The sequence below is a fragment of the Corvus kubaryi genome, unplaced genomic scaffold, assembly GCF_017639235.1.
Source record: "Corvus kubaryi isolate FWS band 111438036 unplaced genomic scaffold, C.kubaryi_AGA036_p1.0 135, whole genome shotgun sequence".
In the NCBI taxonomy this organism is placed as follows: Eukaryota; Metazoa; Chordata; class Aves; order Passeriformes; family Corvidae; genus Corvus; species Corvus kubaryi.
The window spans coordinates 4,626,571-4,640,158 of NW_024580669.1; the positions used below are offsets into that span (position 1 = coordinate 4,626,571).

At 38.2% G+C, this 13,588-nt stretch overlaps 1 protein-coding gene across 1 annotated transcript in view; it reads left to right on the plus strand.

Moving 5' to 3' along the window:
- CDC123 (cell division cycle 123) overlaps positions 1–13,588 on the plus strand; it is a 32,983-nt gene that overhangs the window by 664 nt on the left and 18,731 nt on the right. Inside the window, exons 2-6 of the mRNA XM_042052978.1 lie at positions 1,408–1,479; positions 3,341–3,395; positions 4,161–4,193; positions 6,567–6,662; positions 7,379–7,485. Coding sequence (XP_041908912.1) covers positions 1,408–1,479; positions 3,341–3,395; positions 4,161–4,193; positions 6,567–6,662; positions 7,379–7,485 — 363 coding nt within the window. The remainder of the gene's footprint in view (positions 1–1,407; positions 1,480–3,340; positions 3,396–4,160; positions 4,194–6,566; positions 6,663–7,378; positions 7,486–13,588) is intronic.

Here is a 13,588-nt window from a genome sequence, read left to right on the forward strand (position 1 = left end):
CTAAACCGACTCTCTCACAATTTGAACCCATTGCCCTGTATGCTGTCACTACAAGCTCTTGTCAATAGTCTTCTCCATCTTTCCTGTAAGTTCCCTTCAGGTACTGGAAGGAGAAAGAGATGACTGAGAGGGAAGTTCATTAATGCATATAAATATCTAAAGAGGGAGTGCCAAAGGGTGGACTAGGCTCTGTTTGGTGGCACCCAGCAATAGAAGGCAAGGGGAAGAAACTGATGCACAAGAAGTTCCACCTGAACATGAGGAAGAACTTCTGTCTTGTGCAGTGACCAAGCACTGAAACTGATTGTCCAGAGAGGGTGTGGAGTCTCTGTCACTGGAGCTATTCCAGAACTGTCTGGACACAGCCCTGTGCCATGTGCTCTGGGATGGCCCTGCGTGAGCAGGGAGGTTGGATCAGATGAGCCACTGTGGTCCCGATTCTATGGGGCTGGGCTGGGTTGGGTTGGAAATTCGCTTGTGGTGGGGCAGGGTTGGGTGAGATAGAGGTGACCTGTATGGGGCAGAGCTGGGGTGGAGGTGGTGAAGGATTGAGTGAGCCATCAGCTGCAGTCCCGGGAGCTGGGGTCTTGCCTCTACACTCTGATGGGGTGTTTTGGGAAGCCCTGGGGCAGGCCAGGTACCCCTGTGCTTCCTGCTCTCCTGGTGTGACTCCATGCTCAGCATTAGAAGATACCCACACTGTTCCTACTATCCACATCCTGCTATCCACACTGCTGTTCCTACTTGCTTACTTAAAAAACCTGACTGAATAGATCCAAACCAAGTGGCTGACTTGGTGTTTCTGTGTATTTCTGGAAGGCATAGAAAATTCTTCAGGTTCTAAGGTGCTGCTACAGGTCACGAGATAGTTACAAGAACTACCAGTAACTCAGGAAAGTCAGGACAGTTGCCCTGTTGGATCAAAAAGTGCTGACATCATGCTTTTAGTAATCAAAGCATTTGATCTTTTATGATTTTTAGTGTTTAACACAGGCTTATTTTTGGTACATTTAGTGATAGTCCTGCATTTTTGGAACATTAAGATGGTATAGCCAAATTTTGGTTTGGATTTCAGAAGGGAAACCTTTAGTTTGAGCAACTTGTTGTCTCCTTCTCACAGGCTGCCCACAATTTACTTGGAATTTCTTAGAGCTTTGAAGGAGTGGGGTATTTTTGTGTATTTAGTCTAAAATTTTTGTCCTATACTACCCTGGAGGGAAAATGGGCATTGCTTTTTGGGTGTGGCATAAGATGGGAGAAACACTATGGAAGAACAGTTCTCTTAGAGGATAAAACATAGTGTTACTGAAGTATGTGCTATTAAAAACCCAAATGATTTTATTCAACTAGGTTTTTATTATAGCGAGTATTAATAAGGTATTAAAGAGATTTTCATTTTTCTTCCAGTGTCATACTTCCCCTGCCAGAGAATGTGAAAGAATATTTGCTGGATGATGGAACACTCGTGGTTTCTGGAAGGTAAGGCGTGTTTTGTCCTCAGCTTCCAAGTATTAATGATGTTTTATATTCACAGCACCATTTTGTAGATATATATTGTATTGTGCATGATGAGTTTTTGAGTTTGACCAGTGTGACTGCAGTAAACCTCATACTGTGTAAGCATGTGAATGGGCTGACTGTTGTTAGTGCAGCTTGATTTGCTGCTGCCTGAAGAATCCTAAAATCCATGAACTACAATTCATGCTAGACCATTTCATTTTTTCTATGCTTTTCCCTGTGGAGTGTACCAAGCTCTGGAATGCTCAGCTGCTGGTTTGTGTTAGGTCCAATTCACAGGCTTGACCTGTCCCATGCCAGTCCAGGGGTGAAGTGACGTTACCTGAGTTTAATTCTCAATAAAATAACCTATATACAAACTCAATAATTAGGAACATTTTATATAATCATTTGCATACGTGTAATGCATGCATATGACAAAGCTGAATGTCCCATATGTACACCCATGCCAGGATTTTGGATGGAGAAGAATGAGATGGATAGATAGCAGGAACAGTTGGTAAGAACCCAGGCCTTGCTCTTTGTGTTCTGCTTGGGATCTCACTATGTGGTCTCCTTGTGAAATGGTTGCTGCATGCATCTTGTTAATGATGAAACTCAGAAATCAGTGATTCCATGATTCCCTAACTGGTAGTTTGCCCCTTGCAGAGCAACCAGTGAGGCTGTGAGTGAAAGGGAGCTTTTTCTGATGTATAAGATAGCAATTTATGTAAAAATTGAAGCTGTTTAAATGCCTTGTAAAGATGAAAGGGTTTATTTTTTAATTTAATTTTTAATTTCTATTCTTTTCTTTCTAATTTCTTTCTAAATTCTTTTTCTTATTAAAGGGTATCCAGAAAATTAGAATTGTTTTTTAAACCATTTTGGATCAAAAGTAGTATTGTCACCTGCTTCTGCAGAATTGTGCAATTTATTTAGCAGCAGCTGTTTATTTTAATAAGCCTTCAGAAAAGCTGAATTTGAGGGTTTGACTTAACAGCTGTGTTATACAATTTTGCTGTCTTCAATGGAGTAATGGACAGCTGTATGATTGACTTAAATTACATTTTTAAGATGTTTGCAGTTAAAATCCTTTTTAGAAACCTTTTTTTTCTATGAGTTGTACTTTCTTAGCTAGAAGTGAATGTGATCTCCTTGCAGTCAAGGGCAAGATTGCTTCTAACCTTCAGTGCGCCCCTATCTGACCTCTAGATCTCAAAAACTGGATCGATGGTTTAATTGCTATGGAAGTGCATTGAGGGACTGCAGAGACTCAGCTCATCTAAGAATTGACTTTTGGCAGGGATGTACATTTGACCTTGCCCTGTTTGCTATGCTGTCCACTTTCCATGGGTTCTTCTTTTGTCTGTATGCTGAGTCTGAGGACATTTTCTTTTCAGAGCCAGAAATTCACAGGTCAACATTTGAAACTCAAGGTTTATGAATTTTTCTTGGAAAGGGAGTATGGAGCAAAGCATAATCTAAATTGAACTTGTTGAAAAAAAAAAAGTTCAATTTGTGTTTATGTTAGACTACAGTAAAGTTGGAAAAGAATCATTAACTGGTTGAAAAGCTTCAATTGCAGTGTTTTAGATCAAAAACTGATCTGCTAATTTGAAAGAAGCAAAGTGTTCAGGGTAGGACCTCGTCCTAATGCCAGGGTGTTTGGTCTTCAGTTTTCAGTACTAGCTTACTGATTTTTCTCTGCCAGGGTTTTGAAGTTTAATCTTCTTATGGAAACGTTTTGAGATCAACAGCTGGAAATGCTGTGGAAATATAATGGATATGGTCAAGTCAAACTTCAGTGCTTAATGATTTTTTTCCTGTTAATTTTTTGTTTCAGAGAAGATCCGCCAAGTCACGCTCAGGAGGGGAGTGATGATGCAGAGGAGATACAGGTCAGTGTAAAATGCAAATTAATGTCAAGTCTTTTAAGAAAAATATGAATGTATAACCTTTGCTGCATTATTTATAGGTGTGAAGATTCCTTCATAGAAATCATTATCATGTGGTAGTTGCAATGAAAAACGTAGAAACATGATTATTTATGCTGTGACATCAGGGAAAGTTTAAAATGTTTCTGTGATCTTTCACGGAAGACTTTTTAATTTTTATTTCTTGAAAATTGCGTTTGTAATAATGAGTAGGGAATGTTGAAATTGAAAATTAGGAGTACATTTGGAATAGTTACTTCAAGAAACAGTGAAAGTTTCTGAGGGCAAAGTAACTCAGAAGGCCATTCTAGAAGAAAACCACTGAAAAATGTTGTAAGTACAACGTGACAGAAGGTACAACAAGGAGATGAAAAAGAAATAGAAGTGAAACTAATGGATCATGGATCTAATGATGGAAGTGCTAGAGCTGGAGACAAGCTCTAGATAGGGAAGACTGAGTTCTGAAATGTATCTTCCTGATATAAATCACAATTGAAATATACAGGTATCTTTTTATCAATACTTTAGAGTAAAACTTCTGCTGAGTATACAGTATTTTCCCTGTCTTACTTTACAGCCAAAATAATTGCAGGATGGTGATGTTGTGCTGTCTGGGGCAATGATTTGATCTACATATTGTAGGAGGTTGTATGAATTCTGATGTTCTCATAAATTATAAAGGATGTCTCAGAAAACTGGTAACCTTTGATTTGTTCTTATTTTTAACAGTGGTCAGATGATGAAAACACTGCAACACTTAAGGTAAGGTCCTGTAAAAGCCCGATGTGGGTTCGTCAGCAGTTTCTTTTCTTCAGCCTTGTGATACAAACTTATTGCTGGTTAGAGATACCTCTTGCTGTATTTAACATTTTTCAGATTATTTTAGATGGATGGCAGTGTAGATGTCTGTAACGTCAAGAAAGTTTTGCTGGCTTAATTTTATTTAACTAAAAATAAAACACTTTTCTTCATCCCCAACAATCATACACACTTGTTAGACTGTAGGAAATGAACTGAAGTACAGCTCTAAATATAGCTGTCTTTCATTTTCACCACTTCGAGTATCTCCAAATTATTTAATCAGACTGGATGCAGAAGAAACTAAGCCCCTGCAGCTCAATCTTCACAGCTCTTCTCTTAATATGCCATTATTTCTTCCTAAGTACATCTCTTTCTGTAATTTTTTTTTCTTTTCCTGTGTTTATGGTCTCCTTGCACTGTGCCTGGCATGGAATGAGGGTCATAATGGATGCAAACCAGGCTTTCTTGATCTTTCTTGCATCTTTTTTTGAAATTTGCTGTTGCCATGTCACTGTCAGAGTTAAAATACTCGTGGTACTTGTCTGCCATTGATAGTGTGACTTCAGTCCTTTAGCTCCCTAATGTTCATCATGGTGTGGAATTGCTCATGTTGGATTAGGTGCCATAAAATCACAACCCTGCTTTGAGTGCGCTTCTGCTAGCACAGAATTTATAGCCCAGAGTTTAATACATTTCAAATTTGTGCACACTGATTAATCTTCAGTTCAAATACTTAACCTTTGATAAACTATATTCCTTAAATTGTAAATTATTTAAAACAAGGATTTTAGGATCCATCTTATCGTTTGCAAAGTTCATGGTAATGATGCTAAAAAAATAATACCAGAGTTTTGAATCAGGTTCTGTTATAGTATGGAACACAATAAGGAATTACATAATTAAGAGGTATTTAACCTGTCAGAAGAACACAGGTCAAATGACTCTACTGTATCTAGGTAAGTCTACAGCTTTCTCATGAGGGAAGTAGAGGGGCAGAAAATCCTGTTTTTAAAATAACTTGCATTAATATTGATGGTTACAAAGTCAAGCATTCAAAATTCAGGAAATGATGGAGTCTAGCTTGTTTATGCAGTTTTAGAACTTTCCTCTTGTGTGTATATTTATCCCTTGTGTTAATCAAGTGACACGTTGGTAACATTTTCCCGAGGAGGCTTAGTATGTGCTGGTATTACATATATAGTAGGACTCCCGATTCCTGTCAAAACAAGAGGAGCTTGGATCAGAATGCAGTGGATGAAGAGTTTTACTTCTTGCAGGAACAGTTTCTAGAATTGACTGTCTAAAAATAAAATAAGAGAAGTGTTTTTTTCAGTTTTCCAAGTGTAGTTTCCCATGGAGACTAGGTAATGTACAAAGGGAAGGTTCAGAATGTTTGAAGTTCAGTCTAGGTCATTGCACTAAAATGTGAGAAGGTTTTTTCAAGTGTTTGCATCTGGGGAAGCTGCAGTGAGGAGATTCCAGAATGTATGAGGTTTTTTTATTCACTTGTTTGGCTGTGAGGGCTTTGTTGTTTAAGAAGCATCAATTAGCTTTAGCCTAGAAGTTACCTTTGAATTGAGTTTATAACTAGGCAGAAATAGTGTTCTTATATACTTCTTGCTATAAATCCTGTTACATGAAAGATCTTTGACATATGCTTGAAATCCTTTTGTATTATTTTAAAGGTCAGCAACCTGTTTTTTATCTATAGCACCACATTCAGGGTAGAGTTTGGAGCAACCTGAAGAGCTGGGGTTTTTTTTACCTCAATCTTACATTTTCAATGTTCTTTACAAGGCAAGGTTTTCTAGTCCAACCTTTGCAGTGTGTCCTCTATTTGGAATTAATATATTGTTAAGCAGCTACTTTGAAGACCTAATTTAAGAGCTGATGGGTTAAAGTATTGCTAACGTTTTATAAAACTAGAGCTTAAAGGAAGAGCTGTTATTCAAATTGCCTATGAGATGCTTAATTCTAAAATTGCTCTTTAAAAGTTTAAATATTACTGGATCTTATTTGTATACAATAATCTACCACAAGGTATAAACCCATAGGTAAGGGTTTAAGGTTTGGTTATTTGACTTGTATTTTTTGCCAGCTGTTGCAGATTTCATTATGAATGTTACGAAGTTTTGGGTTTTCTCCTGAAGTTCATGGTACTTGCTAGTACCAGATTTGATTAAGTGATTTTATTATACACTATGTTTCTGGGGTTCATACTGATTTTGGACATATTTCTTCTGGAGTATGGATCTCTAGTAATATTTAGAAGATGGCTAAACTTCACTATTAAATGTATTGAAACTGATATTTTTGCTGTTGTTCTTCGTTCAGGCACCAGAATTTCCCGAGTTCGCAGCTAAAGTTCAGGAAGCAATAAGTTCCTTGGGTGGCAGTGTTTTTCCTAAACTCAACTGGAGTGCTCCAAGGGTAAGAATGCTGACTCCCAAAACTTGTAAGAGATGTTGTCATACAGAGTGGTTTGTGTTTGTTTTCTCTAAATGCATTGGAAGGAGGAAGAGACTAGTGCTTCTGATGAAGGAAGAAGTGATAGACAATATATCCATGAAGTGGTGGATTCTTTAATCAACCATTTCACTGATATCTTGTCTATCACTAGACGGTCATGGTGCATGTTTGGGGAGGCTGATGCAAGGCAGCACCGGCTTTCTTATCTCAAACCCTATATCCTGGTCACAGATGGTTGTGCGATGGTCAGGCTCTCTGTTTAGGATACTAGTTGAAAACTTTGCCTGGGATAAAGATGAAAAGCCCCACAATTTTTAAAAAAGCAATAAACTTGCCTCTAGTTATTTTTAGGTACTCTTAACTATACCATAAGGATGGGTGCACCCAAATATTGTTGTTTTGTGTTCTCAAGAGACACTGTGTTCAATCGAGCATTCCAAGAAAGTTCCTGGAAGCAGTAACTTAGTTTTGCAAATGGATTTGCCCTGCTTTCATCAGAGTATTCATAAGAAAAACAGTAACTATTGTGTCTCTTTTAACCATTAATGAAGTTTTCCTCGAAATAAAAAAAATAATTCTGTGTGTATTTCAAATGTTGCATAATATTTAGATAGACCTGCAGCCTGCATTCCTTCCTGCTAGTAAAGGTACATTTGTGGATAATCTTGTTTCTTTAGGATGCCTACTGGATAGCAATGAACAGCTCTCTGAAATGTAAAGCTCTCAGTGACATTTTCCTCCTCTTCAAGAGTTCAGACTTCATAACTCGTGACCTCACTCAGCCGTAAGTAGATTTCCAGCAGACAATCTTAGTTATACACAGCCAGAAAAAACCAGAAGCAAACCAGAAAGGTATTAAGGTAGCACATGCAACCAGTGTGCTATGGCACTATGGATGAAGACCATTTTTTCTAGTAGCTTTCCAGAGCAAGTTGTGTTGTATTCTTGGGATTTTTTGCCTTCCCAGCCCTCTTGGTGTTTACTTGTTGCTACTGTCCTTATTGGTGCCACTTCTTATGGTAATACAGTGTGACTTTACCATGTCCTTTCCGTATTTTAAAGTTGTTGAGGTTTCTGTGGCTGCCTGGAACATGTCTAAGATTTCTGGTAACGTATTTCTAGGGCTCATTCTGAACCTAAGTTCTTGTAGCTCTTGGAACAAATACATTCCAAGTGACTAAGGATAGCAATTACAGATAAAATTAAAAATATTATGTGCTTGGGGTTTATTTTTATCTGCTCACATGAAGGGAGTACTTAATTGTATAGGAGCAGTTTCCTCCTGTAGTACCTGCATCTCATTGATTTATGTCACTCATTTCTAAAATACAGCCTTTTTCTGAAAGAAAATGAAATTATTGGAGTTGATACTTCTGTTACTATGGTTACTTTTTTTTGTTCCCCAGACAAGTAGAATATCAAAGAAAAGGGGCAATCCATGGCTTGGTATCTGAGAGATTGTTTTCCAGTAATTATTCAATGCTTATTTACATTACTGAATTATTTAGGAGACTCAGTCAAATGCAGAGCTGTTGTTCTAGGTGCCTTATAGTGGGTTAACAGGTATAAGTTTCATGTCAAGTGGCTTATGTCTTGATAAAAATTTCTTTTTAAGGTGTGAAACCAGTTGCATTAGTGCTGTGCAACTGCTTCTTTTTTATTCCTGCAACTCTAATGACTCTCTTCCCCCAGTTTTTTGGAACATGGGAAAAAAAAAAGGGGCTGTTGACAGCAAGGATGTCAGTCCAGTTCTGATGTTGGGTTTTCCATCATGCCTGACCTGCAATGTCATGAGGTGCTGGGGAAGAGACTGAGGAGGAAGGGAGAAGATCCTGGAGTGATAAAACAGTTTGAAAAATATGTTTGGCTTGGGAAGCAATTGAGCATTGATAATTTGTGATTCTAGTATAGAGAATGAAAGGGATGGGGGAGATGAGAAATCTGTAGTTTACATTTCAGAGGTGAGTGAATTCTCAGAAGTCTTTGGTGCCTTAGCAAGGAGCTGCTTCTCGTGGTTTCCCCTAATGCGAGGTGGGGTGTCTGGGGGATGGCTTGCTTGGAGGGTCGAGCAGTAAAATTTAATGTCTCTTTTGTTGCAATGACTTTGAGGAGTGATTCTCGTAGGTCTGAAAAGAACTGCACACTTTGCATCATCCCTTTGTGAATATTAAATAATATGGGGTTTGTATTTACTGTCCTCATGTATAAAGAGGTCCAGCAAAAAGTACCCAGAGCTCCTTGCAGAAATCCTGTTTGGTTAACTGTTTTCTAGTGAGTCTGGGAGACAAGCAAGTGTTCAGCAAGTGCCACTTGATGTGGCAACTCATTGTATGGTAGAATGAATTGGTTCAACCACCTTCACTGATACTGAAATCAGTGCGTTTTCTGTCAGGTTTAATCTTGGATCAGTTACAGTCAGTGCCTCAGCTCTTTGCTTCGCCCCCTGCAGTCAGCACTGGCTTGGTGGGAGGGGCAGCGAAGACATTCTAGTTGCTGTGGTTTGAGGTTTCACAGCATGGCCGTTGCCTTGAACCATCAGTGATTCCAGCTTAAGTTCACACAAGAACAGTAGTGGCTGAGCAGGCACACTCCCTTCTCTTGATCCTGCTGTGGGAGAATAACTTCTTGCAAAAGGTAAAACCTCCAACTCCACTGCTTCAGTCCGTTTAGGTTCCTTTCCCAATGTGATAAAACCACCAGATAGCACAGCTCAGCTAAGGTGGTAAATAAGTAAAGCTTATGACATGACTGTGGGAAATCACCTTGGTCTCTCTGTATCTTGTAATTTATGAATATGTCATACTTGATTTAAGCATATATCATTGTCCAGTCTCTGCTTGGTATTTCTAAATTAAAAAGTTGTTTGTACAAAATGTCTCCAAGCAGGGCAATGATTATTGCTAAATCGGAACAGTGGTCGTCATTAATTATACTATTGATTAGCTGTCAGTTCACTAGTCCTTAGCAAGCAGAGATTAAAAATGTAGCTGGCATAAGAACCTGAAGTGCTGAACAAATGAAAATTACATACATAATGCATCCAAATCCCTTGGAAGGACTACTTGGATGGAGGATAAATGCACTGTATTTCTACTTCATCAATAATACTCAGTATGGTCTAAAAGTTTCTTGCCCTGCATAAGTAACAGCTCAAATGCTGAATATCCTTTTTTTGTTGTTGTTGGCTTGTTTCCTGTTCAATTGTATGAACTTAAATATCCACTTAATGGGTCATAATATGGTGAACATGCTGCAATGGCAATTTGTAGGTCTGTGTTTTAATCTAGAAATTGAAGCCAGTGATGCAGGACTTAAGGCAAACAACTTTCTTTGCCTTTTTCTTCCTCTCCCATTTCCTATCTGCCTCTAAACATTGTTCAGGTCAGGGAATGCCCTTGTTGTAATTCTCAACTGTCTCAAGTTTCAAGAAAACTTCAACCATCTAATGCTTCAATACAAACTATTAAAAAATATGGACTCAGTGCAGATTTACTGAGCATGATTAAATTGCTTTGACTGTTTTAAAAGTTTGGATTCTGTCATGATGTTGGCACCTTGATTGAAAAGTTCAGACAAATGAATTAACTTCCCTGCTTGTTAATTTTATATAAATTAACAAGGACTTCAGAGTGATGTACTCATTAATGCAGTTGATGTTGTTTCTGCTTCAAAGTCAGCATTGTATTTTTACTTAGCTGAGTTCACAAAAAATCTTGTGGGTGGTGTGATCTTAACTTTCCAGGCATTAATGTAGGCTTTCAGAAACTTACTGTTGTGTATATGTGATTAAAAAAATCCCTTTCTGACTGGGATTTCTGTTAAGTGATTACAACTCCTCTTTTGAACAAAAAGCTCTGTATAACCCTGGTGGATACATTGGTATAGAACACAGTTTTCTGCCTTATTGTTAGAATGGGTGGACTATATTTTGTTAAAACATGATTGACTGCCCACCTTGAGACTGGTAGAAATATTAGCAGTACTTCTAATGATGTGATAATGCCCCTGCATTCTGACAACATTTCTGATGCCAAACTTAATGCTTTTAATATTGAATTCCAAATTGTAGGGAAATTTCAAAGTTTTTCTGCGATATGGAGGAATAACAGCCTGTGTTCTCCTAACAGAACATAGGAGGCAGTGTTGGATCATGAAGAATGTGCCTTGGCACTCCAGTATCTTTTTGCAGGAACAGGAGCTGTTAGTTTAGGCTTTAATATAAGCTGTTTCAAGGTAGGCAGTTCCACATGAGAGGATGTGGAAAACGAGGCCTTTGATGATGATTTTTTTTCCCTCTGGGTTTTACTCTCGCCCCATTTTTCCTAGCAATTTACAGTGTAGTACAAGATTCTGAGTGGTGCATGAATTTCCTATTTCTTTTAGTCCTCAAAGTTCCAGCAAGGTTCAATATTCAAGGAATAAAGATACAGTTCAAAGGCTGTTAAAAGCTTCTCCTTATATTTTTTTAAATATGGTTTTAAAATAAACTGAGATAATAGCAGGGAAGTATCAGGTACAGAATAAATTTTATAATTCTCATCATATTCATAATAGTTCCTAATTATCTCAGTGATTTGCAGATGAGTTCATGGCTTTCTTAGCAGGGTAGGTACTGGAGAAAATTGCAAACCTTCTTAAATTGCTTTTTTCAGTGTTGAAAACTGACCTGCATAATGGCTTTGTGTAGCATGTCAAGTTGTCAAGTATTTGCATTTGGAGTTTGACACAGAGCTGCCACATATAAAGAGATCTTGATCCTTCTGGTCTTGATGTCTGTGTATAACTCTGTAAAAAAGCTGTTGACCACAACACAGCAAAACAGTTTCCCTTCACCTGTGGCATTCAAAATTACAGTTTTCAGAGGCTTCAGAAAATACAGCCCAGGCATGTCTCAATTTGAGCTTCCTGAAATCTTTCTGATTGTTCTTTCAAGTATGTCCAAACCTGAATAGGATGTGGGTTGAAGACACCCCACTTAGGGTTGTGCCTCTGGTGATCAAAAAGCCATCTCTAATACATGAGTTCACATGGGCCTCAACAGTAAATGCTACAATAAGCTGGTAAAAAGTATAAAATTGCAGCCTCAAGTTGCCCAAAATTTACCCCTAAATAGAGGTGATCTTTTGTCGATGAAAACTCATAATATTTAGAAGGAAAATTACATTACAGACACGAGTTTGTTTTGTCTTCCACTGTGTTCTCCCACTTTGTCCTCATTTGTACTCAGTCCTCTGGCATTAAGGCTCAAGAAAAATACCCTTACTGTGACTTGCAGTATTTTTGCCTGTATTTGTCATTTTGCCTGTTTGCTTGATTTTGCAGCAACACCTGCACAGTCTGTGGGGCTTGGGATGGCACCTGATTTCATTTTCTGACTTACAAGGGAAGTGGAACCATCCTTCCCCACATAGCTCTTTGCCAAAATATTTGAGGGTCAAGTTAGGGAATAATTTTGATTATAAGGCTGGGGTTTTTTAACTGCTGGAAAACTGTGTGTGTTATTGGAATGAAGCAGATTGCAGGTACCTTGATCTCAGATATGGAATCTGTGAGGGGTAATACAGGTCCTCATGTGCAGGGACTGTAAAACTCCATGTGCTGCCTTTATAGATACAGTTTGTTATTGGCTTTATGTGTGTGTGGGATATTTTCTTCAGCATGATAGGCGTATACTCTAGTAAGGGAGGAATTTTGAGTCTAGGAAAACTGTGAGCTCTCATGGGTTTGTTTCTGTTGCCTTGACAGATCTTAAATTGCGGGGAATCCAAACTGTAGTTGAAGGATGTTATCTGTTTACACAGGCTTACAGATATAAATATGATGTGTTTGATCACTGTGCTTTTGGAAAGCCTGCCTGTATTGCCCTACTTTTCTGTGCATTGTGGATATTAAAGTCTAAACTAAAATGTGTGAAATTTATTTCTGCTGGCAGCATACAGAATGAACTCTTACGATAGCTCTTCACTTCAAACCGAAGGCTGGGCAGCCATGTCTTACAAATGCAATGTTTATGTGAGACTTTTGGGTTGCTGAATGAAGTTTACTGCCAAAAGGAGATCCTATAAATATTGCATTTAGGACTATTGCTCAGCAGTAACCCTTAACACAGTCCCGTGCTTCCGAGTAGTTTGTTTCCACTAAGGTCAGGGAGTAGAATTCAAAGGAAAACACATGTTCTTTTGTGAATTCCTTCTGAAAGTTACAGAATCTATTGCGAGGTTTACTGTAAAATGACCAAAAGGTATGCAGAAGTTGACTTCACTTATAACTGCCTCCATTCTTGCTAGTTCCTGAAAGGAGACCCACAGTGTCAGCTACTCACAAGGGACAAAACCTTGACATCTGCGTGCAGTTATGGAAATAGTTTTGTTTATTCCCACTCTCAAGAGATTTGTAAGAGTATTTCTTAAGGCTCTTAATTTAGAAAGATACCGTGCTATGGAATCAGAAATGCTGAGCAGCATTGCTGTTTTGCATCCTTTATTCATAGAAATGAACTGCTGTAAGGCATGATAATGAGTCTCTGTTCTGTGGTTTGGGAAGTTAAACATTAAAAGTACTTGGGAAAAAAACATGCTGCAGTGAAACTGGATTAGATTGTTCAAGTTTGTTGGGTTTTTTGAGAATTCAGTTAAGCCAACATAACAATACAAGGGGAAAGGAGCAGCACTGTTGATTCAAACAGAAATAAATCAACAGTGAGTAAATACATTTTGGACACATCCCTGTCCAGATTTAAGAGCTTCCAAATTGCACTAGAAGAAAAGAGGTGATTTTTTTTTTTCCCCCCGATAATTGTTAAAAGGAGGGTTGTTGTTGATGTATTGCCTTTACTTGTTTTGTACATACTGGAAATAATTTAACAGTAGTTTTCATGTTTCACCATT